Raw genomic sequence first — 27,834 nt, forward strand, 5'->3', positions numbered from 1 at the left:
CCGTCCATTCACTTCACATACAGACTCGCACAGTGTGGTTGCGTTGTAGGGTTATCTGACGTCACACAGCCTGGTTTCTGCCAGCACGATTCTTCCTAGTTCATCATGGCCGCCTTCAAGACGTCGCGGAGACTCGGGAGCTCCTGGCTGCTCTTTGTCATTGCACTCCTCTTCAACGTTGGTACCGTCTCAGCGGACGTTTTAGAGGAAGAAGAGCGTAAGTGTGGATATTGTTAATTTACTGCTGGTTATACTCACTGCGTTACTAGGGAGGAGTCAATGACTGGACTACATTTCCCATGACGCCTTAGGTGGATGCGCGTCAGACTTGTCTGAAGTTCTCAAATTGTTTGTCGCTTTTGTAATGTCTGACGTGCTGAAGATCGTTGATCGCCCGGATCGCAGGAGATCCCATAGTCCTTGTCACGGCCGTGTCTTTTCTCGTATTCCGGCTTTATAGACTTGACTACTTTATATAGTATGATCATTGGCGTAATCCCTGTGATCGCAACTTGTGTCTCCACGTAATGTTGTTAGGTGACCGTTCATATAGGCCAGATTGAGGTCGTTCCCTATAGACGTCGTGTCTACCAGGGCCGCCCGGGCAGTTGTACTGAGTCAAGTTTTGTCCTATAGAAGTCAGTGGGAAGGCGCTTGTCTCATGTAGCTACAAGCATTTTAACTGCTTGTATGGAATGACTATCCATTCAATAATTAGGTTGTATTCACACTTGCAGGTTAAGGTTATTTGATGCAGTTTTTGAAACCAAAACAAGGAGTGAATGCAAATAAGAGAAGTAGAATATGTCCTTTATACTTTTTCTCCATTAATGACCCACACCTGGTTTGGCTCAAACTGTTAACAAAAAAACCTCTGTGATTACACCCATAGAAATGCTGCATGGACAGTTCTGGCGCTACGTTAACCGCATTTACAAGGGTAGACCAAGGGAACCCCTTCTGCTCTGGAGTCTGTTACTTTTTACATTGGCCTTAGTCACAACTTAGAGGCCCTGTCACCACATTATAAGTGCCCTATATTGTACATGTGATCGGCGCTGTAATGTAGATTACAGCAGTGTTTTTTATTTCTAAAAACGATCATTTTTGACGGAGTTATGACCTATATTAGCTTTATGCTAATGAGTTTCTTAATGAACAACTGGGCGTGTTTTACTATATGATCAAGTGGGCGTTGTGGAGAGAAGTGTATGACGCTGACCAATCAGTGACCAATCAGCGTCATACACTTCTCCCCAATCATTTACACTGCAGATCACTATGTGCAGCCACATAAACACACTATAACGTTACTGAAGTGTCTGGACAGTGAATATACATTACCTCCAGCCAGGACGGGATGTTTAGTCAGAATCCTGACACTTTGCTAACGTTTGTGTGAGATTTACAGCAAGGTAAACTGTAAACTGTCATTTAAAACGAGATTACGCTTGCCTTGCTATAAATATCACACAAATGTTAGCAAAGTGTCAGGATTCTGAACAGACATCACGTCCTGGCTGGAGGGAATGTATATTCATTGTCAGGACACTGCAGTAATGTTAGTGTGTTTATGTGGCTACACATAGCGATATCGCTATATGCTGTGTAAATGAATGGGGAGAAGTGTATGACGCTGATTGGTCAGCGTCATACACTTCTCTGCAACGCCCACTTGGTTATATAGTAAAACATACCCAGCTGTCCATTTTGAAACTCATTAGCATAAAGGTAATATAGGTCATAACTCTGTCAAATATGATCGGTTTTCTAAATAAAAAAACACTGCTGTAATCTACATTACAGCGCCGATCACATCATGTACAATATAAGCCACTTATGTGGTGACAGACGCTAAAAATGTCTAAGTTTTCTGGTTTTTTTTTTTTTGTTTTTTTTTTTCCTCGCCTATTTTGGTTTTAAGAAGAAAAAAAACATTGGGGGAATTGGTCAAACTGGTGTAGAAACGTTGCAAAAGAGCCCAGAAGTTTGCGGTGTAAACTGCGACTTTTAGCCTTTTTTATGCCGCCCTCACTACTTTTGTGGAAAAGGGCGTGGCTTCACAAGAGCGTCACAGCGACCCGACAAATTTATTATAATTGACGACCCATAAGCTCCCCTCTTATTGGTCTACAGCCCCAAACCCTCCCCCTTTTAGACCATTAAATAAATGAAGACTAGATTATACTCACCTCACTGCTCCTGTGTGTCTCATGATGACGCGGCTCATTACATCCTACTGATGCCAACGTCAGGGCCTCGTATGAGCCGCAGCATGCAGAGGGGGACTGGAGGAGTGATGAGGTGAGTACAACTTTTTATTTTATTCCTGATTGGGGGAGGGAATGGATGGCGCATGGCCGCTCTCGCTGCGTCACAATTATGGCGCATCACCCTGATCACCGGCCAGCAGGAGGAGGATGCCACAGATCTATTAAGAGGTGTTAAGGTGTTAAAGGAGCAGGTAAACTGGAGAATGAAATGCCAGTCTTGGTAAATCTGCCCATTGTGTTTGTGAGTTGGCAAGATTATTAGAAGTTCTGACCTGGTCACGCATGGCTGCGTTTACTTCTATAGCATGTGGTTCATGTTCTCTAGTATAAGACGTGGATGATGCCGCTGCTTGGCACTAGCCGCACACTGGGCATGGTGGTGACAGTGGTTTTGTATTCTGTCATAGGTAAACGCTTACTAATCTGACTTTTCTGTGGGTGGTCTGTAATGTTTGTCCATCATGAAGCCACGGATCTGTTGATCGTTGTGTAGCTGCTTTGAATAGCCGGAGACCCTACATGTAGACAGTCTCTTTACATGAGATTACAGATCCTTAGTCTCTGTTGGTAAGTGCAGTCTCTTTTCTTCTTCACTTTCTGCTGATAACCAAATTACAGGTCTTTCACCTCCATTGTTTGGTTAAGACGACTGTAGCCCCCTACTGCTAAATAAAACAGTCCTGATGAAGTGGTGGTAAGGACGGGTTTAGACAGGTTTATTCTCGTGTTTAAAAGCCGCATAAAAATGAACAAACAAAATGGCTGCAGTCTCCTAAAGTTGTAAGTGTTTTTAATGCTTTTGGTTAAGGCATAAGTCTGCCCCCCCCCCCAAAAAAAAATAAAATATCCATTCTATGTCAGATTCTTCCCTAGAAGCAATGCTTGACGAAGCATTGTATGGCAGCATGCGTAGTGCCAGACAGCGCAGCATCATACACGTCTCATTGTTCCAGCCCAGCTTCCTTCACTGCACAATCACACTAACAATGGGCTGGAACAATAAAACGTGTATGACGCTGATTGGTCAGCGTCATACACTCCTCTGTACAATGTCCAGTTGGTAAAAAGTAAATACACGCCCAGTTGGTCATTAACCCCTTGAGTACCCAGCTCATTTTGGCCTTGAGGACCAGACCCATTTTTTCAAATCTGACATGTATCACTTTGTGGTAATAACTCCGGAATGCTTTTACCTATCCAATTGATTCTGAGATTGTTTTCTCGTGGCATATTGTACTTTAGTTTAGTGCAAAAATTTGGTCGATAAATTCATTGCTTATTTGTGAAAAACACCAACATTTAGCGAAAATATGAAGAAATTATGATTTTTCCAATTTTAAATGCATCTGCTTGTAAAACAGATGGTAATACCACACAAAATAGTTACCAATTAACATCTCCCATATGTCTACTTTATGTTTGCATCGTTTTTTGAACATCCTTTTATTTTTCTATGACCTCACAAGGCTGGGAATTTTAGCAGCAATTTCTCATATTTTTAAGAATTTCAAAAAGCAATTTTTTTCAGGGACGAGTTCAGTTCTGAAGTGGTTTTGAGTGCCCTATATATTAGAAACCCCCATAAAACACCCCATTTTCAAAACGGCACCCCTCAAAGTATCCAAAACAGCATTCAGAAAGTGTTTCAACCCTTTAGGCGTTTTACAGGAATTGAAGGAAAGTAGAGGTGAAATTTTCAAATTTCATATTTTTTTACAAAATTCATATGTAATACATTTTCTTCTGTACCACAGAAGGTTTTACCTGAGAAACGCAACTCAATATTTATTGCCCAGATTCTGCAGTTTTTAGAAATATCCCATATGTGGCCCTAGTGCGCTAATGGACTGAAACACAGGCCTCAGAAGCAAAGGAGCACCTCTTGGATTTTGGGGCCTCCTTTTTTCAGAATATATTTTAGGCACCATGTCAGGTTTGAAGAGGTCTTGTGGTGCCAAAACAGTGGAAACCCCCAAAAGTGACCCCCATTTTTTAAACTACACCCCTCAGGAAATTTATCTAGGGGTATAGTTAGCATTTTGACCCCACAGGTATTTTGCTATATTTTCTGGAGCTAGTCTGTGAAAATGAAAATCTACTTTTTTTTCTGGAAAAACGTAAAAATTTCTAATTTTTGCAAGAAATAAAGGAGAAAGCACCCCAACATCTGTAAAGCAACTTCTCGCGATTACGGAAATACCCCATATGTGGTAATAAACTGCTGTTTGGACCCACAGCAGGGCTCAGAAGGGAAGGACCCCCATTTGGATTTTGGAGCTCTGATTTTACTGGAATGGTTTTCAGTGCCGTGTCACGTTTGCAACACACTGGAGGGACCTAAACAGTGGAATCCCCCCAAAAGTGACCCCATTTTGGAAACTATACCCCTCAAGGAATTTTTCTAGTGGTATAGTTATCATTTTGACCCCACAGGTTTTTTGCTGAATTTATTGGAATTAGTCTGTGAAGATGAAAAGAGACTTTTTTTTGGAAAAAACACAGAATTTTCTAATTTTTATAAGGAATAAAGGAGAAAAAGCACCAACATTTGTAAAGCAATTTCTCCTGATTACGGAAATACCCCATTATGTGGTAATAAACTGCTGTTTGGACCCATGGCAGGGCTCAGAAGGGACGGAGCACCATTTGGATTTTGCAGCTCAGATTTTGCTGAATTGGTTTCTGGGGGCCATGTCGCATTTGCAGAGTCCCTGAAGTACCAGTACAGTAGAAATTCCCCAGATGTGATCCCAATTTGGAGACTATACTCCTGAAATAATTAAATTAGAGGTGTAGTGAGCATTTTGAGCCCTCAGGTGTTTTATAGATTTTATTAGAATTGGTCCGTGAAAATGAAAACCTTTTTTTTTTTTCCAATAACCTGTAGCTTTAGCTCAGAATTTTTCATTTTCACAAGGAATACAGGAGAAAAGACACCCCAAAATGTGTTACACAATTTCTCCTGATTACGGAAATACCCCATATGTGGTTGTAAACGGCTATTTGGACATACGGCAAGGGCTAAACGGACAAAGTGCAATTTCGTTTTTGGAGTGGAGATTTTACAAAATTTGTTTTTGACGCCATGTTGCATTGCGCTGAGGTAAGAGTACAGTGAAAACCCCCGAGAAGTGACCCCATTTAGGAAACTACACCTCAAGGAATTCATCTAGAAGTGTAGTGAGCATTTTGACCCCCAAAGGTTTTGCAGAAATTAGTGCACAGTGGATGTCGCAGATTGAAAATTGACATTTTCCACATATATGCTATTTCAGTGCCCAATGCGTTGGGCCCAGCTTGTACCACTGGAGACATACGCCCCATAAATTGTTAAGCGGTTCTCCAGAGTACGGTAATACCCCATATGTGGTCATAAACTGCTTTTTGGGCACACTGCCAGGCCCAGAAGGAGTGCCATTTGGCTTTTGGAGCGCAGATTTTGCTTGGTAGTAGTTTTGTTTAGTGTTTTACTGGTGTTTCAGTTTATAATGTGGGGGCATATGTAAGCTGGGCGGAGTGCATCAGGGTATATGTAATCTGTGCGGAGTACATAAATTTTTTGCGGGACAGTCGTTTTTATTGGTACCATGTTTGGCTACGCACGACTTTTTGATCACTTTTTATTCCATTTTTTTGGAAACAACGTGACTAAAAAAGGAAATTCTGCCATTGTTTTTTATGGTATTTTTTTTACGGTGTTCACCGTGCGGGATAAATATATTTTTTTAGGTCAGGCCGATACGAACGCGGCGATACCAATTATGTCTAGTTTTTGTCTTTTTTTTTTTTCATTTTTTTTCTAATTATAAAGGGCTTGATCAGGGAAACAAGGCGATTTTATTGTTTTTATTACGTAAAACTTGTATGTATTTTATCTAAAACTTTTTTTCACTTTTTTTTTTTCACTTTTTATTTTACACATACTAGGGGACTGGAAGATCTGATCTTCTGATCCCCTGTACAATACACTGCACTACTTCTGTATGTACTGATGTAGTGCAGTGTATTGTAACTGTCACTTTACAACTGACAGTTGAGCCTATTACGTCCTGCCTTGGGCAGGACCTAATAGGCTCCCGTACCTGGCAACCAGGAAGCCGTTGCTAGGCTTCCTGGTTGCCATTGCAACCATCAGAACCCCGCGATTTTTCGCGGGGGGGGGCAATGGGGTGCAGAGGGAGCCCCCTCCCTCTGTATCAATCACTTGAATGCCACTGTCGCTATTGACAGCGGCATTTAAGGGGTTAAACTACAGCGATCGGAGAGGACAGTGATCGCTGTAGTTGCAGTGGGATGTCTGCTGTATATTACAGCCGACATCCGATGGAGCGAGCACAGCTCCTGTGCCCGCTTCATCCTCAGGGCGTTACTATATGCCCATTTTCGGGAAGGGGTTAATAAAAATAGTGGTGTTTTTTTTTTTTTTTTACACCGCTTTCTCTGATCTCCTCACGTATCTCACAGAAGTGAGGAGATCAGAGAAAGTGACAGGAGCTTTCTCCTGCAGACGACGTCACAGACGGCTGTGATTGGTCAGTCTTCAGAGACTGACCAATCACAGCAATCGCCGGCATTGGGGACTGCTAATTGGTCCCCAGGCCGGTAGCAGAGACGGTTAGCTGTCAATGACAGCTGCCACCGCTATTCTGTCACTGTGATTTCACATAGTGACAGTTTATTCCTGAGCCGTAATAGTACGTCGAAGGTACGCTGGAATAAGCGGCCAGCGACGTACTATTACGTCGAAGGTACGCAAGGGGTTAAGAAAGTAATTAGCATAAATCTAAAATTGCTCATAACTTGCAAAAAATGATCGTTTTTCAAAATAAAAAACACTGCTGTTATCTACATTACAGCGCCAATCTGATTATGTAGGAGATAGAGCATTTATAATCTGGTGACAGCCTCTTTAAAAAAACTACTGTAAATCAGAGGCTGGATTCCCTTGAAAACCGTGCCGTATTTTCAGCCAGTTTTAGTTAAAGAGGCTCTGTCACCAGATTTTGCAGCCCCTATCTGCTATTGCAGCAGATCGACGCTGCAATGTAGATTACAGTAACGTTTTTATTTTTTAAAAACGAGCATTTTTGGCCAAGTTATGACCATTTTCGTATTTATGCAAATGAGGCTTGCAAAAGTACAACTGGGTGTGTATTATGTGCGTACATCTGGGCGTGTTTACTACTTTTACTAGCTGGGCTTTCTGATGAGAAGTATCATCCACTTCTCTTCAGAACGCCCAGCTTCTGGCAGTGCAGATCTGTGACGTCACTCACAGGTCCTGCATCGTGTCGGCACCAGAGACTACAGTTGATTCTGCAGCAGCATCAGCGTTTGCAGATAAGTAGCTACATCGATTTACCTGCAAACGCCGATGCTGCTGCAGAATCATCTGTAACCTCTGGTGCCGATGTGTCCTCGCTCGTCTGACACGATGCAGGACCTGTGAGTGACGTCACAGCGTGATCTCTGGAGAACACGGCTGTGTCTGCACTGCCAGAAGCTGGGCGTTGTGAAGAGAAGTGGATGATACTTCTCATCAGAACGCCCAGCTAGTAAAAGTAGTAAACACGCCCCGATGTACGCACATAATACACGCCCAGTTGTACTTTTACTTTTCAACACGCCCAGTTGTACTTTTGCAAGCCTCATTTGCATAAATACGAAAATGGTCATAACTTGGCCAAAAATGCTCGTTTTTTAAAAATAAAAACGTTACTGTAATCTACATTACAGCGCCTATCTGCTGCAATAGCAGATAGGGGTTGCAAAATCTGGTGACAGAGCCTCTTTAAGGGTTTGAACATAACCTTAGAGTTGTTACCTTGTGTAAGGTATATTTTTAGCGTTGGCTTGTATTTCTACCAGAGTAACAGATGGTGGATGACAACAAGTTAGTCTCCATTCACATGGATGCTGAACAGTGGCATTAGTCACCAACAGACTTATCGGTAGGGTCCAACCACTGGGACCCCCACCGATCAGGAGTACGATCTCACCTCGCTGTTCCTGGGAGCCCCATTTGAACAGTGGTACTGCACATGCTTGGCCGCCACTCCATTCAGTTCTATGGGGTTGCCGAGTGCTATCTGTGTAGTTGATAAATATTGATTATGGGATAATCCCTTTAACCCCTTAGTGACCACCAATGTGCCTTTTCACATTGGTCACTAAGGGACCTTAGGCTAGGCTGACGCCTTTTCATGTGAGCCTAGTCTAAGTCCTGCACAGGTCTCCCGTGCAGGCTGGAGCCGGGGCTCTGCTGTCTGACAGCCGGGCACCTGCTCCAACACCCGCGATCAAAGTTTACTTTGATCGTGGCCGTTTAACCTGTTAAATGCCGCCGTCAATAGAGACCGCTGCGTTTAACTTGTTTACAGAGGGAGTGAGCTCCCTCTGTCACCCTTAGGCGGCCCGCAAATGCAATCGCGGGTCTCCGATGGGGTGTCATGGCAGCCGGGGGCTTGATGAAAGCCCCCAGGTCTGCCCTGGACATATGCCTATTAGGACTCGCCGGAGGCACGTCCTAATAGATTGCCTGTCAGATTTACACTGACCGGCAATGCTCTGGTATACGAAGTATACCAAAGCATTATAGCAGCGATCTGAAGATCGCACAGTAAAGTCCCCTAGTGGGACGAATGAAATAAATAATAAATGTGAAATAAAGATTAATAATAATTACAGTAAAAAAATCTATTTTTTCCCATTAAAAGTGGTTTTATTTAGTAAAAGTGTTAAAAACAAAAGTACACATATATGGTATCGCAGCGACCGTAATGACTCAATTAATAAAGTTAATATGTAATTTAATCCGCAAGGTGAACACCGTAAAAAAAACCGCAAAAAACTATGGCGAAATTGCAATTTTTTCCCATTGCCCCCCCCAACAAAGTCATAAGAAAAATGAATCCAGAAGTCCCATGCAGCCCAAAACAGTACCAATCAAAACTACGTCTCGTCCCGCAAAAAACAAGCCCAAAAAATCACTACATTGATGGAAAAATAAAAATTACGGCTCTTGGAAAGCAACGATGCAAAAACAAATCATTTTAGTTCAAAAGTGTTTTTATTGTGCAAAAGTCGTAAAACATAAAAAAAACCTCTACATATGTGGTATCGCCGTAATCGTACCGACCCATAGAATAAAGGTAACATGTTACGCCGCACAGTGAACGGCGTCCATTTAAAAACGCATAGAACAATGGTGGAATTTCAGTTTTTGTATTTTTTTATAATCCCACCCAAAAAGTTAATAAAAAAATTATATGTACCCTAAAATGGTGCTATTAAAAAGTACAACTAATCCTGCAAAAAACAAGTCCTCATACAGCTATGTAGACGAAAAAGTTATAGCTCTTTGAATGCGACTATGAATAGAATGCCGTTTTCCTAATTTCAGGTGTGTGACTTCCTGCAGAAATATACGTTTATTCTCTATATGCAAATGAGCTATTTGGAGCAACAAGGGCGTCACCGCTCCTCCGAACAGCTCTATCTTCTCTCCCCAGAAGGCCGGTTTGTGGTGACTCTTAAGAGATCATTATTGCCTATGGTTAACGATGGCACTGTGAGGCATTTGTTACCGGCATCTGTCACAACATTGTTATCGGTTTAATGTATACATCATGGAAAGCCCAGGATGTATGTTAAACCGATGCCTGGGATGTAGGCTCCCATGTAGAAAAAAAATATATACATGTTTTCTTTAGGGATAACTTTGTATGGAAGAGGATAGTCTACTACGCTATTCCATACTTTTAAAAAAATAAAAAATTAGAAAAAAGTATGCCGATGTATTCAGATGGAGGTCAAAAGAACACACTTTTAGCCATGTCGGACTAATGGATCTCTATGGACACGTTAAGTGTGTAATTTGGGAACTTTCCCGATGTAAGCGCTAAACGTAGGGAAAGCACGTGGTTTTTAATGGCGCCTAAAAGCCATTACCAAGCTTTCCACACACTGAGTGACAAATTTCCAATATTCAATTACATTCCTCAACAATGCCTTGGGAAAGCAGAGTGACAAACCCTCAAGATGCTATTACAGGTTCCTGTTAGATGTCACCTAGCAGCTATAACAATGGAGACCAAAGTAAACAACTGAATCAATGTACACCGTAAGAATTTCTTTAATTTTTTATTAAATCCATGCATTTAGAGACTAGCCCCTTTTACACAGGCCAATTATCGGGCAAACAAGTGTTCACGAACGCTTATTCATTGGCTTATTGTATAGTTTTAAATGCCTGTGAAAACTGAGACGTGCCAACAATATGGTGCAAATTCATTGGACGAGCAATCTTATTAACCATCGCTTGTACTCCTACATAACCAGTCACTGCTTGGTGTGAGAGCAGCAAACAAGCGCCGATCAACGAGCTGAAATGTAAGGGGACGATCGATGGGAGTAACAAGCGCTCTTCCCCATACTAGCTGTCTCGTTGATTGTCGCTCATTTACACGGCCCACGTCGGGCCGTATAGAAGTACTTAGGCCCTATTCAGAGTTTTGACGTAGAAACTATCGGAATTGGCTCCAAAAAATAGACCCCTCAAAGTATTCGCAAACGCATTTAGAAAATTTATGAACCCTTCAGGTGTTTCACGGGAATTTAGAGCAAAGTAGAGGTGAAATTTACTTTTTTTTTTTTTTTTTTATAACACAAAAGGTTTTACCAGAGAAATGCAACTTAATACTTATTACCCAGATTCTGCAGTTTTGAGAAATATCCCACATGGGGCCCTAGTGCGGTAATGGACTGAAGCACCGGCCTCCGAAGCAAAGGAGCACTTAGAGGATTTTGAGGCCTCTTTTTTTTTATTAGGCACCATGTCCAGTTTGAAGAGGTCTTGTGGTGCCAAAACAGTGGAAAACCCCCAAAAGTGAGCCCAGTTTGGAAACTAGACCCCTTGAGGGGTCATGTGACTTTTTGATCAGTTTGTTTATTCTAGTTTTAAGTAGCGTGGTGACTAAAAAACAGCAATTCTACTATTTTTTTTTTTTATTCAATTTTTTTTTTTTTTTTTTACAGCGTTCACCGTGCGCTATAAATGACATATTCACTTTATTCTGTGTGGCGATACGATTACGGCGATACCAGATGTTTATAGTTTTTTTAGGTCTTATGGCGTTTGCACAATAAAATAAGTTTTGTAAAAAAACATTCACTTTTTGTGTTACCTTATTCTAAGAGCCAGAACTTTTTTTATTTTTTTCCCATTAAAGCCGTGCGAGGACTTATTTTTTGCGTAACGAACTGCAGTTTTGATCAGTACCATTTTTAGGTACATGCGACTTCTTGATCTCTTTTTATTCCATTTTTTGGGAGGTGAAGTGACCAAACAATTGTGATTCTGGTACGGTTTATTTTCTTTTACTGCGTTCACCGCACGGGATAAATAACGAAATAATTTTGTAGTTCAGGCCGTTACGGACGCGGCGATACCAATTATGTATAGTTTATTTGTTTGTTTATATATTTTTATTAATAATAAAAGACTGATAAGGGAAAAGGGGGAATTTTTACTTTTATCACTTTGAAAACGTATTTTCTTATTTTGACACTTTTTTTTTTATTTTTTTTTTTTTACTTTATTACTTTGTCCCACTAGGGGACTTGAGGGCAGGAGGCTCGGATCGCTATTCTAATACACTGCACTACATGCGTAGTGCAGTGACTTCGTCAGGACCCACTAGGCTTCCGTCGATGGCGTAGCCAGAGTCCATTGTTAGGATTCTGGTTGCCATAGTAGCCATCGCGGCCCGCTATCGTGGGTCGGGCCATCGATTGTGGCTTAACCCTTAAGAAGCCGCGGTCGCTAATGAACGCGGCTTCTAAAGGGTTAATCGGCGGGGGACCTCCGCGATCGGTCCCGGCACATTGAGCTGTGATAGTCTGCTGTCTGAAACAGCAGCTGTCACAGCTCATAAACACGGTGCCGTTCACGCGGGGCGCGTTCACTCCATGACCTACTATTAGGTCACTGAGCGCGAACACTAGTTAGCATGACCTAATAGTAGGTCATGGAGCGTTAAGGGGTTAAAGGAGTTTTCCCACAATTAAATTTTACCACCTATCCACAGTGACACTTGGTGACGTATTCCACTGTATGCCTATACAGTGAGATACGTCTGTGCCTTCTGTTGGAGGTATACATCAGGACTCCTCCCAGCGTATACCTCTGGAAGGAGGAAAACGAGATGTGAACAGGACTAAGGTGGAGATTGGTCAGGTCACCCATTGACAACTTGGTCAGTTGTTAGGCGACAGGCCAAAGTTATCATAGTTGCTGCTTTTGGTTATAAAAGCATAAAAATATTCATTAGTGTCAGAAGAACTAAATAATTTCACTGGAGTCTCTGCCTACTATCAAAGGATTGTTCTATAGAAAAGATATGGTCACTCTGAAGTAACTTTATTTTTATTTTTTTTTTTTTTTTTAATATAATACATTACCTGCCTTTTTCTTGGTATCAGATTTTGTTGGAACGATTTGTTGTACTTTGACCAACTATTCTGTGCGAGGAAGTTTAACCACATCTGAGGCCATGAAGCCCTCACCTTGACCACAAGGCAACTGTTCAAGAAAGATACAAACTGGTTCTGTACATGAATACAGTACAGCTGGAGATGCCTTTTTCCATGTACATGGCCACTTGTCCTTCCCAAACCACCATACATATTGTATATCAAAAACTATATAGTGGATATACAGATTTATTGCAATAATATCCTTTCTCTAATGGAAAAGGTACAAAGATCCCCTAGAACTTAGGGGAAAAAAAATCACTGCAGTAAAAGGGCCCTGTTGAAGAGGCTCTGTCACCAGATTATCAAATCCCTATCTCCTATTGCATGTGATCGGCGCTGCAATGTAGATTACAGTAAAGCTTTTTGTTTTTTAAAAACGATCATTTTTGGCCAAGTTATGAGCAATTTTATATTTATGCAAATGAGCTTTGAAATGGACAACTGGGCGTGTTTTTTCGTATTTCCAACTGGGCGTGTATTGTGTTTTTAACTGGGCGTGTTTACTTGTTTTACTAACTGGGTGTTGTGAATAGAAGTGTATGATGCTGACAAATCAGCATCATTCACTTCTCCTCGTTCCCACCCAGCTTTCACTAAAGACACACAGCGTGACGTCACCCACAGGTCCTTCAAACATGGTGTTAGAAATACAAAAAAAAAAGCCCAGTTGGAAATACGAAAAAAAAACACGCCCGGTTGGAAATACGAAAAAAAAACACGCCCGGTTGGAAATACGCAAAAAAACCACGCCCGGTTGGAGATCCGAAAAAACCACGCCCGGTTGGAAATACGATAAAAACCACGCCCGGTTGGAAATCCGAAAAAAACCACGCCCGGTTGGAAATCCGAAAAAAACCACGCCCGGTTGGAAATCCGAAAAAAACCACGCCCGGTTGGAAATCCAAAAAAAAACACGCCCGGTTGGAAATACGAAAAAAAAAACGCCCGGTTGGAAATACGAAAAAAAACACACCCAGTTGTCAATTTCAAAGCTCACTTGCATAAATATAAAATTGCTCAACTTGGCCAAAAAAAAACCACGTTACTGTTATCTACATTGCAGCGCCGATCACATGCAATAGGAGATAGGGATTTGATCATCTGGTGACAGAGCCTCTTTAAGCATGCTGTCAGTAACTACGCTTTCATTGACAGGTAGAATGACAAACCGCTTCACTGAAAAGAGTAAGGCTGGGTTCACACGACCCATTTTCAGACGTAAATGAGGCGTATTATGCCTCGTTTTACGTCTGAAAATAAGGCTACAATACGTCGGCGAACATCTGCCCATTCATTTGAATGGGTTTGCCGACGTACTGTGCAGACGACCTGTCATTTACGCATCGTCGTTTGACAGCTGTCAAACGACGACGCATAAAAATACAGCCTCGTCAAAGTGCAGGACACTTCTTTCAGACGTAATTTGAGCCGTTCGTCATTGAACTCAATGAAGCACAGCTCAAAACTTACGGCTGTCAGAGAAGCCTCGCAAAATGCGAGGAGGAGCAATTACGACTGAAACGAGGCAGCTGTTTTCTCCTGAACAGATGTAAATGCCGGCTATCGTGTCCACATACACTTAGGCCCTGTCCACACTGAGTTTTTTTTATTTTTTTTATTTTTATTTTTTTTTTTTTGCAGGCAGGAAAATGCCTCAAAATTCCATCTGGAATAAAACGCCTCCGCCACCCATTGAAATCAATGGGATGCGTTTTCGCGCTTTTTTTTGGTGCGGTTTCCGCATCAAACGTTTAGAGAATCTGTGTAAACTGCCCCTTACATGCCACTTCTTGACATGGTTTCCATAACGTATTCTGCCATGTAAGCAGCGTCTGAAGTCACAAGCCGATTATCCTCAATGAATGGTGATAATCTACATGTAAGAAGTCTGTAAACTGCCAAATAGCGGCAGAAATCCAAGGGTCCGCTTCTGATGCGAAATATCTGCAGTATACTTGTTGTGTGAATGAAGCCAAAAGTTTTTCCTGACTTACTAGTAGGGTTGGTCATAAACCTTGTTTTGTAGAGGGCCATAGAACAAGGCAGTTTGACTTTCAGTCTCTGTAGCGGAGCAGTGACCCCATGCACGCCCTGTCCCAATTATGCTGCTGAACATTTTCAAATTCTCAGCATGCTCGTTCTGTTCTGGATGTTCACTGCGGATTTCACCCTCTTTGATGTAGAACTTAGAACGTGCTACGTGTGGGTACCCTACCTAACTAATGGGATTTCCGTACTGCCTAGAGCTTCGAGACTTCCAAAAACGTTTATATGAAAATCTTCTGCGAGTTTGATGGTCTTAGTTCACATAAGCTTGAAAGTGTTAAATGCGTGATAAGTTGATCCTTGTACATGGGAGTGCCGTGTCTGTGTCACACAGCAATGCGTTAATATTATGCCATAAATAGTTGTAGCAGCAAGTACGGAAGTGGTGTGCCACCTACGTAAACCAGCACTGAAGGAGACAGGTTTGATCATGCTGGATAAAATAGACTGACACTTGCTCATTCCAGAACATGCCCAAGTTTTCCAATCTGTCAGCTTCTATTAGGTGTAATTCGTGGGGTAGATGCTGCGTTTCAGGCTGGACTTGATGGGGGACATTCCTTCACCTATTGTCTACGTCTGAAAGACCTATTCAGGCTTCCTGTCAGCAGCATTATAGGTCAGACTTTCAGATACGTCATCTGGTAAAACCCAAGCATCTGACCTCTTGCACCGCAATACAGTAATATTCCGTATATCTGGCATTGATAGTCCAGCACTTGTTTTCGGTATAGGTCATATGACAGATTAAAGAAATTGTGCTGTATTTGCTGCTAAAAGGAGAAAAAAAAACTTCGTACAGCTCAACAGATTCTCATTCCCTGTGTGCGTGCTACCCAACTTCCCAGACTTGGGGCTCTTATTACATGGACCAATAATCGGGCAAACGAGAGCTCATATGATCGCTTGTACCCAATCACAAGGCAACGATCAGTCAATGAACGAGCAAATGCTCGTTTATCGGCTGAGTCGTTTATGCAGCAAGAAATATTCTTTGTCGGCATCGCAGCTCGCTGTGTAAACTGAGATGTGCTGCCGACATGATAGAAATGTATGGGGAAGAGCGATCGTAATAATGGGCACTTGTCCCTATGCATTACTCATCATACCTCCTTTTGAAAGGAGCAAACCAGCGCCAATCAACGAGCTGTCTCGATCAGTGCTTGTTTTCCTGCGCGGTGTAAGAGGAGCTTAACCCCTTAATGACCAGCCTATTTTAGACCTTAATGACAAGCCATTTTTTTAATTTTTCCATCATTCAAAGAGCTATAACCTTTTTATCTTTGCGTCGACATAGCTGTATAAGGTCTTGTTTTTTGCGGGACAAGTTGTAATTTTTAATAGCACCATTTTGGGGTACATAGCATTTATTTCACTTAACTTTTTTTTTGGGGGGTGATAGAAAAAAAATAGCAATTTCACCACGCTTTTTTGCATCCTAAATTTACACCGTTTACTGTGGTATAAATAAAACTAACTTTATTCAGTGGGTTGTTGCGATTACAACGATACCAAATTTGTATAGTTTTTTTTTTTTTTGTCTTACGACTTACACAGTGAAAGCACTTTTTTTTTTTTTTTTTTTCCCTTGTCAAAATGATTTCATTTTGTGTCTCCATATTTGAAGAGCCGTAACGCTTTTATTTTTTCGCCGATGCAATTGTAGGAGGGCTTTTTTTTTTTTTTTTTGCAGGACTGCTTGTAGTTTTTATCGGTACCATTTTGGAGTAGATGCGAATTTTTGATCACTTAGCAATTTTTGCATGGTTTTATTTTTTACGACTTTCACATTGCTTGTTAAATGATGTAATAAATTTATAGTTGGGGTCGTTACGGATGTGGCGATACCAAATGTGTTTGTTTTTTTTAAACTTTATTTTGTTTGTTAATAAAGCAGTTTGTAAGGTGGAACGGGGGTTTTTCATGACCTAGCAGGCATTCACTACAGGCAGACCTGGGGGCCTTTATTAGGCCCCCAGCTGCCATCAGAGACACACACTCGGTGAACTTATCGCCTGGTGCCGGTGGGATGAGAGGGAGCTGCCTCCCTCTCTCCAAAACCCCTCAGATGCGGTGCACGCTATTGAGCACCGCATCTGAGGGGTTAAACAGGTGAGATCGATACTAATATCGATTTCACACATTCGAACAGGGACACCCCCAGCCCTGAGCTGCCTCTGGCAGCTGAGAGCAGGGAGATTTGACAGCTCTCTGCTCTTGTTTGTTCCGATGCAGCGATTTAAAGTGTCTATTGCATCGGAACAAAGCCTAATAGTGACCGTTGTAAAAACACTATGGGCCGGTTAAAATGGCAAAACTAGGTAGCTATGGAGCGGCACCTTTCCTTTTCCAGGTTGCTGCTTAAATGCCCTATCGCACTGGCCGATTTTTGGCTGTTGCAGCGAGCGCCGTTCAATGAAACCGCTCGTCAATCGACGCTTGTTTGCTCCAGTCACACTGAGTTATGGATGGGGACAAGCGCTCGTTACTACAATCGCTCGTCCCTGTACATTATCATGTCTGTAGCACGTCTCCCTTTTTACACAGCGAGGTGTTCTGCCTACAACATTTAACTTTTTTAGAACTATACGACCAGCAGATCGAGCGTTTGCTCTTTCATCTGATCGCTACGCTGTTTATACAGGGCAATTATCGGCAACGAGCGCTCTATGAACTATCGTTTGCCCGATAATTGCCCAGTGTAAATCCCCCTTTACTATGCATACACCAGTGTTGGAGCTCCGATAATATTATGAAATGACTAAATAGTTGGACAACTCGGACTTTACTGGTGACTTTCCATAGAAATGCTTTAATGTATGAATTAACTGCAGTAAATGTATCGAGGTTCTTCTCTTCCAGTCAGATGAGCGCACCAGTACATACATCCAGTAAAAAGTACCACTTGGTATGTCATAGATGCATAAGATATGATCATGTTCATGTAGCCTGCAATCTTAGACCACCACTGATTTCTAGAAATAAATTTGATGTGCTCCATAACTATTTTGTGGGGAATACAAGTATTTACTAAAACTGATGCGTCAGAAGAGCTGATGGTTCCCCTTTACGCACTTTTGCCCCAGAAATTAATGGTGGTCTGAGATCAGACTTCACCGATGTGATCATCTTATATGTATCATCTTTTATATACAGATGTAGCAAACTTACACTTGACATTTAACGTATTAAATACCATGACGCAGCTAACTTTAACCTGACGTTTTGGCATGTGATGTGTTAAGTAGACTTTTTCTGCATCATGGTATGTAGCTTGTTAAATGTCAAGTTTACGTTTGCTACATCTGTATCAATAAACTATTTTAACTGGATGTTCTCTTTAAAACACATGAAAACAAAACTATCCTATGTTCGGAGCCGTTTATGGTAGTGTTCGGATTGTAGTAATAGACTTCAATCGGCTTGTCACCACAGCTAAATATTGCTTGGTCTGTGGCTGCAGTATACAGTGTAATAGCCGTATATATCACTGTTATAACCAGTTTTATTAACTTTCTTTACCTGTACACACATTCTACACCTTACACTGCCTCTGCCATATGTATAACAGTCCCTGTCGAACAAATCACTGTTATTAGCCGTGTAGTAAGCACAAAGACCTAGTGCCGCAGATGGCACCGTTCAGCATCTGGAATTTTGTAAGAATGAATTTGAACATCTGGACGCACATAACCAATAGCTTGTAAAAAGGCCATTTAATAGCTCTGAGGGCCTGTTCACATCAGCGTTGGCTTTCTGTTGAGGGGTTCCGGCAGAGGTTTGTCGTGAACCCCTCAACGGAAAGGCAAACGGAAACCTTGCATCATTGGTGACAAACATTGCTAATGGCTTCGGTTTGTCACTATTCTGTCAGGTTTCCGTTTTTTTACAATAGCGCAGTCGACCGCTATTACTAGGAACTACTAGTTCTCTTGCTGGCTGTCAGCAGCATACTCACCGATGCAGCGCAGTCTTCAGGTGTGGTCTCGTCTTCACGGGTTCTGTAAAGGCGATGCGTCTGACATTGTTATGGGGCACTGGCTGGCATTGTATTGGGGCGCTTTGGTACCCTATTGTCTCAATATTACCCAGGAAATGTACAGTTAAAGACAACCTTTTTTTCATCTTTTATTCTACAATTTATGGGTGCATCTTATGGTCCAGTGCTTCCTATATTCAGTAAAATAAGGTAATTAACATATCAATACATATTTCGTTATGTTGTGTAGTTGGCGATGGGTCCCGGTGTCCTCACCACGGCAGTTTGTAGACACCGCTATTGCACATGTCAAATCTCCCCTCTCCCGGTTTTCAGTCAGTTGCTAGGATACCTCTACAGACATTGCTGCGCTTATCATATTCTCGAATTCCTGACCCTCAGCATGTTACTAGGATACCTCTAAACAAATCCTCTTATTGGCCAGACTTGATACACTTCTCATTGGCTCAATAGCTTACATTTTTGAAGCTCGACTTATCTTGTCAGAAAACAGAATTTGGGCATCACGGTGTGCTTCACAGCTGGGCTGCTATCATATCATATACTCCACATAGAAAATCCATCCTATCCTCTAAGCATCTATTTACCCACCTTCAAATAAAGGTGCATTTTATATTTTCCTATAAAAAAAATGAATTCTTTTAGTATTATAGAAAAATCACAATATGGGTCAAGATACATATTTAATGTGTAATCTACACGTGACACTACACAAATTCAGTTTCAGTATCCTGTCCCAATCTGATTATTCAGTTAAATACGTTCAGATTATATTCCAAATTTAATCCATTAGGTCATAAACGATCTAATTCATAGATCCATTTAGTCTTTGTTTCAGTTTGGGTTCCTGGTCACCACCCTGCCTTGGAATGGGCACAATATAATTCTAAAACCTAGCTGACACACGGTGCCCACATTCCACTAAATGTTTGACAACCGGTAATTCAACTCTCTTTTGATGTATTGTTTTGTGATTGGAAATTTCCATAGTGCTTTCCCAAATATAGATGAACCCACATGAACAATGAATCATATAAACCATGTACCTTGAGCTACGAGTAGTTTTCTGTTCTAGTGGTTTTTGCCCAACAGCGGATGGGCAAACTTATTTCCCTTTATTAAATTGTTGCAATTGCAACAATTTGAACACGAGTAATTACCCATTTTATCTGAATCTTATCTTGCTACCTATATATATCCAAGTGTGTCAAAGTATCTTCTACATTCTTCTTCCTCTTGTGTGCCACGACAGGTAGGCCACTGAATTCTACCGCCTCCTCTCCAAGGTTCCGCATAAACCAGCCCCACGCAATACGTATGATCTGTGAGATTCTTAAACGCAAGTGGCTTTTAGGCTTTGTATGTCGACCTCTATTAGATAAAGTATCCTTCCAGAATTAATTCTACCTGTTTCTTCAGGAGTTATCCAGTATAATACCGATCCAGGAATCGATTACATATTGGTGCAGCATTTGTTTTTGTAAATTTTATATCTTTACCTGTTATGGGATAAGTATGTAAAGGACTAATGGTGGAATAATGAATGACTACTTCACTGTGCGTGTATTTACTTGTATAAAGTGTCTTTAGGTGTCGCATTAATAAAGTTAACAGTAAGAAAAGAAAATGGCACACGCAGGAGACAGGGAGAATAATGTAGGAGCTGCTCCTAGACTGTGGCTACTGTGCTGGTATAAAAGGAATGTGAGCAGAATTTTAAACATATGTATATTAGAAAACTCATTCCTAGTCTATAAATACATCCAAAAAATTAAAAGCGTACAACTCCTTTAACCCCCTTAACGACATATCACATACCTGTAAGTATGAAGCAGGCTGAGCACGCTCCATATTCAGTGGGTGTGTAATACAGCCGACACCTTACTGCTAACACCTTAAATGCAGCGGTTGTGGCCGCAGCATTAAATCGTTAGAATCGGGGGGCACCCACCTCAGACATGCCATCCGCCCCCCTTGATGTAACCGGGGGGGGGGGGGGGGGGGTGATGGCATGGCTGAGAGGGCTGCCCCTGATTCTAACGATTTAAAGATGCTCTGTCACCAGATTATAAGTGCCCTATATTCTTCATGATGTGATCGGCGCTGTGATGTAGATTACGGTGGTGTTTTTTTATTTAGAAAAACATTCATTTTTGTTCTGACCTATATTCGCTTTATGCTAATGAGTTTCTCAATGGACAACTGGGCGTTTTTTACTATATGACCAAGTGGGCGTTGTGGAAAGAAGTGTATATCGCTATTTGCAGTCACATAAACACACTATGACGCTACTCGTGTGTCCTGACAATGAATATACATTACCTCCAGCCAAGACGTGACGAGTATTCAATCTCCTGACCACTTCTGTAGCGTCTCTGATTTACAGCACAGCAGGCGTAGTCTCGCGAGATTACGCTGTAAACTGTCATTTACAGCGAGATCTCGCTGTGCTGTAAATCAGACGCTACAGAAGTGGTCAGGAGAATGAATACACGTCATATCCTGGCTGGAGGTAATGTATATTCATTGTCATGACACATGAGTAGCGTTTATAGTGTGTTTATGTGACTGCAAATAGCGATATAGCTATATCTCCATCTGCAGTGTAAATGACTGGAGAGAAGTGTACGACGCTGATTGGTCACTCCTCTGTACAACGCCCACTTGGTCATATAGTAAAACACACCCAGTTGTCCATTGAGAAACTCATTAGCATAAAGCTAATATAGGTCATAACTCCGTCAAATGATCGTTTTTAGAAATAAAAAACACTGCTGTGTTATACATTACAGCGCCGATCACATGTACAATATAGGCCACTTATAATGTGGTGACAGCCTCTTTAATTGCTGCGGTTATGATTGACCGCTGCATTTAAGGTCTTGAAGGCCCCCAGGTCTGCCTTATTTGTACTCCTTTGAAACTCTGGCTATTTTTTGAAGCGGGCTCACGCACTGAGCCCGTCTGATACACTGCAGGTGTCAGCTGTGTTTTACAGCTGACACGTTGCTCGAACAGCCAGGAAGAGCGATCGTGCCTGGCTGTTGAACTAGTTAAATGCTGCGGTCAATAGCGACCGCTGCATTTATAAGAATTTTCCCATGAAGGACATTTATGAACTATCCCCAGGATATCATATCTGCATCTATCTAACACTTATGACCTATCCTGTGGATGGGTCATAAATGTCCTTCATGGGAAAACCCGACCGATCGTGTTGCCCTCCCACCCCTGACGGCCCAATGCCCCCCCGCAACTTCATCAGTGGATGCTGATGGTTGTCATGGCAGCTTTGGGGCCTAATAAAGGCCCCCCAGATCTGCTTTTTGTCTGCCACTGCTAATCCGTGGCTCTGGCAGGGCTGATCAGAAGCCTGTATAAATCGCCATATGTATTGCAGTGCAGTGTACTAGCATTCTAATGCTGGTTCAAGTCCCCTAGGGGAGCTAATACAATTTTTCCCAAAGCAAAATGTAAAAAATAACAAAAATTTAGGCTTCGCTGGTCTCCGCTGTTAGAGCGGGGCTGTGGCTGTGTAATACAGAATTTGCCCCGCTCCTGACGACAACAAGTGCGCGTGTGGTGAGGATGAGGTGATGCTGCCGATGCTGCACTAATGAGCGGTGCACGGCATCGAAATAGTACAGATAGTATCGATATTTCGATGCATCGTGCAACCCTACTTCACTCTGAAAGGGGTTATCTTATCGCATCTCAGACTTTAATATGAGCTCCTATTTCAATCCGCTGATCACCATGGGTCCAGTTGCCATTGGTGATTCCCATTTCCCTGCTACACAGGAAATTTAGTAGATCATGTCCGCCATTCAGATAAACAACTGTCCATGTAATTATACATGGTCCACCTGAGCTGAGCCGTTGTAGCTCGGGGTTCCTAGGTGGTCTATTCGGACAATATCTTTAAGAGCTATGTCCAGAAAATAACCACTGTGGGTGATCATTGCCCCTTATTGTGGTCCATGGGGTATATTTCCTGATGGGGCATCTTCATTTTCCTGAGTTCAATGCCCAGACCTATCTGACTATTTAATACTTCTGCTAGAGCTAAATAACAATCCACCCCCAACACTGCTGACTTGTACCAGACCATACATAACCCCTTGTTTTTTTTACTCCGCTGAGTGCAGTACATTGTGATTTTACGGCGCAAGTTCTTTGGGAAAGCATAATGTTATATCATTAACCCCTTAATGACTGCCCAGTCTTTTGACATTAGGCGGTGCAGGTGCTTTGTCTACAGCGACGTCTTCTGGCGTCGCAGTAGAAGAGGATGATGAGTGCTCATCCTTTAAGCAGGAGCTGTAACTAACCGCTCCTGATCTTAGAGCAGCCTGCTAAATACAGCTCGGGTCGGAAAACATTCAGACCCCAGCTGTTTAACCCTTTGATCACCGAGGTCTATAACCGCAGCATGAGCAAAGTAAATTCTCCTCTTTGATCGGGTCACTGGAAACCTGGTGACGTGATCGAAGAGCAGGGGATCCCTCTGCAGTCAGCCCTGGGGACCTAGAAAGGACCCCCATGGCTGTGTGTTCAGTAAGCCTGCTGTTAGGGCACACTATGTGCTACCTGAACAGCAGCCTGTCAGTGACCAGTATAATGTATTTGCATACAAGAGTATGCTAATAAATTAGAAGTACAAAATAAAGTTATCCCTTAATGGAATTTAAAAGTCACAAGAAAAGACTCGGTAATTTTGCATAAAATATCTTTTATTGCCCCTACATTAAATAAAAACACAACGTACACATTAGGTATCTAAACATCTGTAATAACCTAAAGAATTAATCTAACCGGTTATTTAGCATGAAACAAGAACAGTATAAAGAAACAAGAAACTGTTAAGAGCTGCTTTTTCCTTTTATTCACACTATAGAAATAATTTTTTATACCCCCAAACTGAAAAATAATACAATTTCTCCCGCATAAAACAAGGCCTCATACGGCCACGTCACTGAAAAAATAAGGTATGGCTGCTGAAAGGCAGAGGTAAAAATGGAAAACTGTAGCTGGTCATTAAGGCCTTCTCAGGCCCGGTTATTAAGTGGTAATGTATCTCTTGTTGCTGTAAGTGCCAAGTGCTCAAATAATTTTTCCTTTTCCATTCATATGCAATAAACTGATGCAGAACGTTTATGGGTTGGAAGAAGTGTTTTTCCTGTGACTCCTCTACTCAGTGATCCGTCATAAATGTTTTTATTCAAGTTCATTTAACACTTTCTTTGGTGCAGTTGTGGTCTGCGCAGGCTGTTTCATATTTTCCATCTGGTCAGCTGACTTTTCAGTTTCCATTGTTTCTGGGGTTATATACTGGTAGAGTAGGTTTTTGCTACGCAGTAAAAATAGTCCCAGTAAGTGTACCTATATAGCAAGAATCAGATTTTTTTTTTTTTTTTTTTTTTTTTTGTAGCACCTGTGACCTGGACACTAACAAGGGGCGGAATCTGTCAATCTCACTCTGCTTAACACTGATTCATCCAATTACTTTGTTTTCATTTGTTTTTTAAAGGCTTATTTTGTTTTGTTTTTTTTCCCCCATACAGGTGAATCCGCAACACCCCTATATTACTCTCTCGGCACACAGGATGACTCTTCCAGCAACAGTCCTTTTATTAATATTACAAGTTTGCCGACTGTACCTGGAAATGAAAGTAAAAATAAAGGCAATATAACCACCACTGTTGCTGCAATTAATACCACCATTCCTGCAAAAAAGGTTGCACCAGCGCAAAATGCAACACAAGCGGAGGGTGTCAACACTACACAAGTGGTGGACAAGAAAGTGGACTCGGTTACTTCTGCCTTCATTACCAAGCTTCTGAAACCTCAGACAACTACTGAAGCCGAGCCAACTGAAGACACTTCTATAGAGGGAAACCTAATATTTAAGGGCAAGGATACTGTCATTACCACCCTACAATCTGCCAAACCATCAGTGGCAGAGGATGAGGAGTATGTATTTGGAAATGATGAGTATGATGCAACTGGTAAGAGTAACGAGAAGTTGGCAAAAGAGGACATGTTGACACCAGGCTTGAACAACAAAGAGCCAGTTGATCTTGAATATGAAGACAATTCAAATGACTATGACATTAAACCCAATGATTCAGACACTGATGAAGACAGTCACTTCTTTATGCACTTGGTCATAATCGCATCATTAATCGCTATAGTCTATATTGCTTACCATAACAAACGCAAGGTATGTATTTCATTTCCTAGAACTTCCATAGCCCATGTGGGACAACTCAACATTGCAGCTTTTTTTATACATTAGTATTTTTTGTTTTAATTGTTTTTGTACAGGCTATATAAAGGGCATATATCAACTCCAACGTAAGCTGTGGAGCGCACCCAAGTAATAAAAACCTACAAGACGTAGTTCAAAGGTTCTCATATAGCTGTTGGCTGTCCTATATCTCTATTGCAATACAAATAATGAAAACTAATACTGTGGATAAAACCTCAATCCCACTGAAAACGGTCACCTACTGGAGTTAATAATCAATGCCGTGCAAATCGACATGACACAGTCCCTAACATACCTGGCGGGTGCAGAGAGATTAAACCATGTTACTAGTGCTGGCTAGTTCTCAAATGTCTAATAGGGATAAAATAGCATAGTAAAAGGAAGTATACAGAACCGTGGCGACTGTATGCTTAATGCGCATTGGGCACGTGTTTGACACTAGTCTGTATGCTAGTTTTATTCTATTATATTACTAATCGACATCTGAGAACAACGTATGCTAATCTAATGGTATACCTGATGTAAACTAACTTTGTAACTTACTTACTGTTAAAATGTAGTTGTTTCATACATGCAAATTCGGTGTGAAATGACTGCTACTAGGGGTCTCCCTTCATGTAATCTGCTGTCCACCTCCTGTTAAGCAAGAACAGTCCCTAGTCAGAGTAGAATTGACACCCTGCAAAAATTGACGGCCTGCCAATAGAAGTGTATGGAAAGGGGAGCAGAAGCAAAGTGAGAAACCAAGATGTGCTGCAGCTTCTTGGTATGTGTTTTATTTCACCCTAGTGCTGGATTCTCAACTACACTGCTCATGAATGTTGTGTAATGTCATCTGTACTGCTGCAGCTTGGATAGGAGAGCAGGATTCTCTTCCCTGTGCTGTGTATAGAAGACATGATAGCAGTTAGGTGCCACCCATTAGCTCAGAACTGAAGTAGAGAGCCTGCAGAGGGGAAAACTGCTTAAAATAAATACAGAATACAAGTAATGGCCAGAAAGTGATATCCCGCATGTACACACATGACCGCTTATTCTAAAGTCACCTGTAAAGCTAGGTATGCTTTAAAGTAGTGCATAATCTTTCTGTACCAGCCAGGTATGTTAATGACCTGTATTTTATGTCAATTTGCATGCCATTTATTAACTCTGGATGAAAACGGGAGATAAAACACTCGCACTGAAGGCAGTCACCTACACAGTATTTATTACTGTTTTAATGATGTGTTGCAATAAAGATGATAACTTGTAAGAGCCTTTGAACTGTGGCCAATTTTTTTTTTTTTTTTGAGTTTTTAAAAATCTTTATTTTTTGGATAAGTGGCATAGTTCAGTTTGAGGCGTACATGGTCATCGATGGAAACAGATTTGTTTCCTGAGTGTGCCTGACAATCATAGGAAAAAGCAGCTGAGAGGTTGACTACATCTTTTTAAATAAAAGCTGCAAAGCTGATCGCCACAGATCCAGCTTCTCTAACCGTCGGCAATCAGCTGTTCTTGTCTGGAAAGACTGGTCTGGCGATGCATTTCCCCCAAATAAACTGCCAACCATGTAATGCATGGTTGGGCTGAGTCCACCGGAGCGAAAGCAACTTTGAGCGGCATTCTGCTCTGTCTCTTAAAGGTGGTCTTGAGTGATGGGTTCATCTCTGATGCCCATTGACCCTAATATATAGCACATGGATAACCCCACTGAAGGGTAAATCTTATTAAAGGAGCTGCTCAAATAATAAGCTACTAAGACATTTTTGTGATGGAATTTGCTAGTTATAGCTATAGGAGAAGACTTAAGCAGCTGCCAAAAAACCTCCAGCTCTAGAAATCCTTGGGGATGAATGAAGAGATTAGCATAAAAAAATTTGTGCTTGACTGCCTTTTTTTGTTTTTGTTTTGTTTTTAAACTGCTTTTTATTTAAATTGAATTATCCAGGAAGTAAAAAGCAGAAGTGACCGTTTCCCTTTTTGGTGCATCAGAGGCATAAAGAGTATAATTAGTCCTAGATAACATGAGCTGCACAACCTTAAAACTGCACTGTGGTTAGTTGCTATAGGCAACAAGAAGTTTTATTTTTGGTTAGACCGTTTTGACAAATGAGGCCCAATGTATGCAGCTATATAGATGTGTATGTGTGAAGAAGACCTACAGCACACAATGTGGGAAATTAATCAAGGCGGATGCGAGAAAGTGGCGCAGTCATCTATAGCAACCAATCCGTTTCTAACACATTTTTCGGGTGCCCTGTGGTAAGTGAAAGCTGCCTCCATTTTGTTAAATCGCACTGCTAATTACTGCTGTATGTCTTCCATGTGGGATCTTTCAGACTAGATGCCGGAATGACGCACAATTTTATCAGATGTCTGGCTCGGGCATAAAGCCAACCTATAGACGTGAACTCAACCTTACTTGTATTGTGTTGAAAATAATAGAGATGCTAATGGTTTCGTCTTTTTTTTTTTTTTTTTTTTCCCAGATCTATCTTTTGATACAGCGAAGTAGATGGCGTGACGGTCTTTGCTCAAAGAACACAGGGTATCGTCGTCTAGATCAGAATGTGAACGAAGCTATGCCTTCCCTAAGAAACTCCAAAAATTATGCATTTTGAAGGACGTTAAGCATTCCCAAACTTTTTTGGGCCTATTTTTAGGCCCCTTTGCCATAAATATTTTACTTGATTGCTTAATTCCGATTAAAGATTTTTATAAGTCTA

General features: G+C 41.5%; 1 protein-coding gene across 1 annotated transcript; it reads left to right on the forward strand.

The window, feature by feature from the left end:
• On the forward strand, window positions 1–27,834 carry C3H5orf15 (chromosome 3 C5orf15 homolog). The gene is made up of 3 exons (XM_075859959.1): window positions 1–217; window positions 24,420–25,078; window positions 27,598–27,834. The coding sequence occupies exons 1-3, from the start codon at window positions 106–108 to the stop codon at window positions 27,727–27,729; spliced, it is 903 nt and encodes a 300-aa protein (XP_075716074.1). The 5' UTR covers window positions 1–105; the 3' UTR covers window positions 27,730–27,834.

The sequence above is a fragment of the Rhinoderma darwinii genome, chromosome 3, assembly GCF_050947455.1.
Source record: "Rhinoderma darwinii isolate aRhiDar2 chromosome 3, aRhiDar2.hap1, whole genome shotgun sequence".
Lineage (NCBI taxonomy): Eukaryota > Metazoa > Chordata > Amphibia > Anura > Rhinodermatidae > Rhinoderma > Rhinoderma darwinii.

Coding starts and splice junctions, on each gene's coding strand:
- C3H5orf15 (XM_075859959.1), top strand. CDS start 106: ATGGCCGCCTTCAAGACGTCGCGGAGACTCGGGAGCTCCTGGCTGCTC. Junction 218..24,419: donor CGTTTTAGAGGAAGAAGAGC/GTAAGTGTGGAT, acceptor TCCCCCATACAG/GTGAATCCGCAACACCCCTA. Junction 25,079..27,597: donor CTTACCATAACAAACGCAAG/GTATGTATTTCA, acceptor TTTTTTTCCCAG/ATCTATCTTTTGATACAGCG.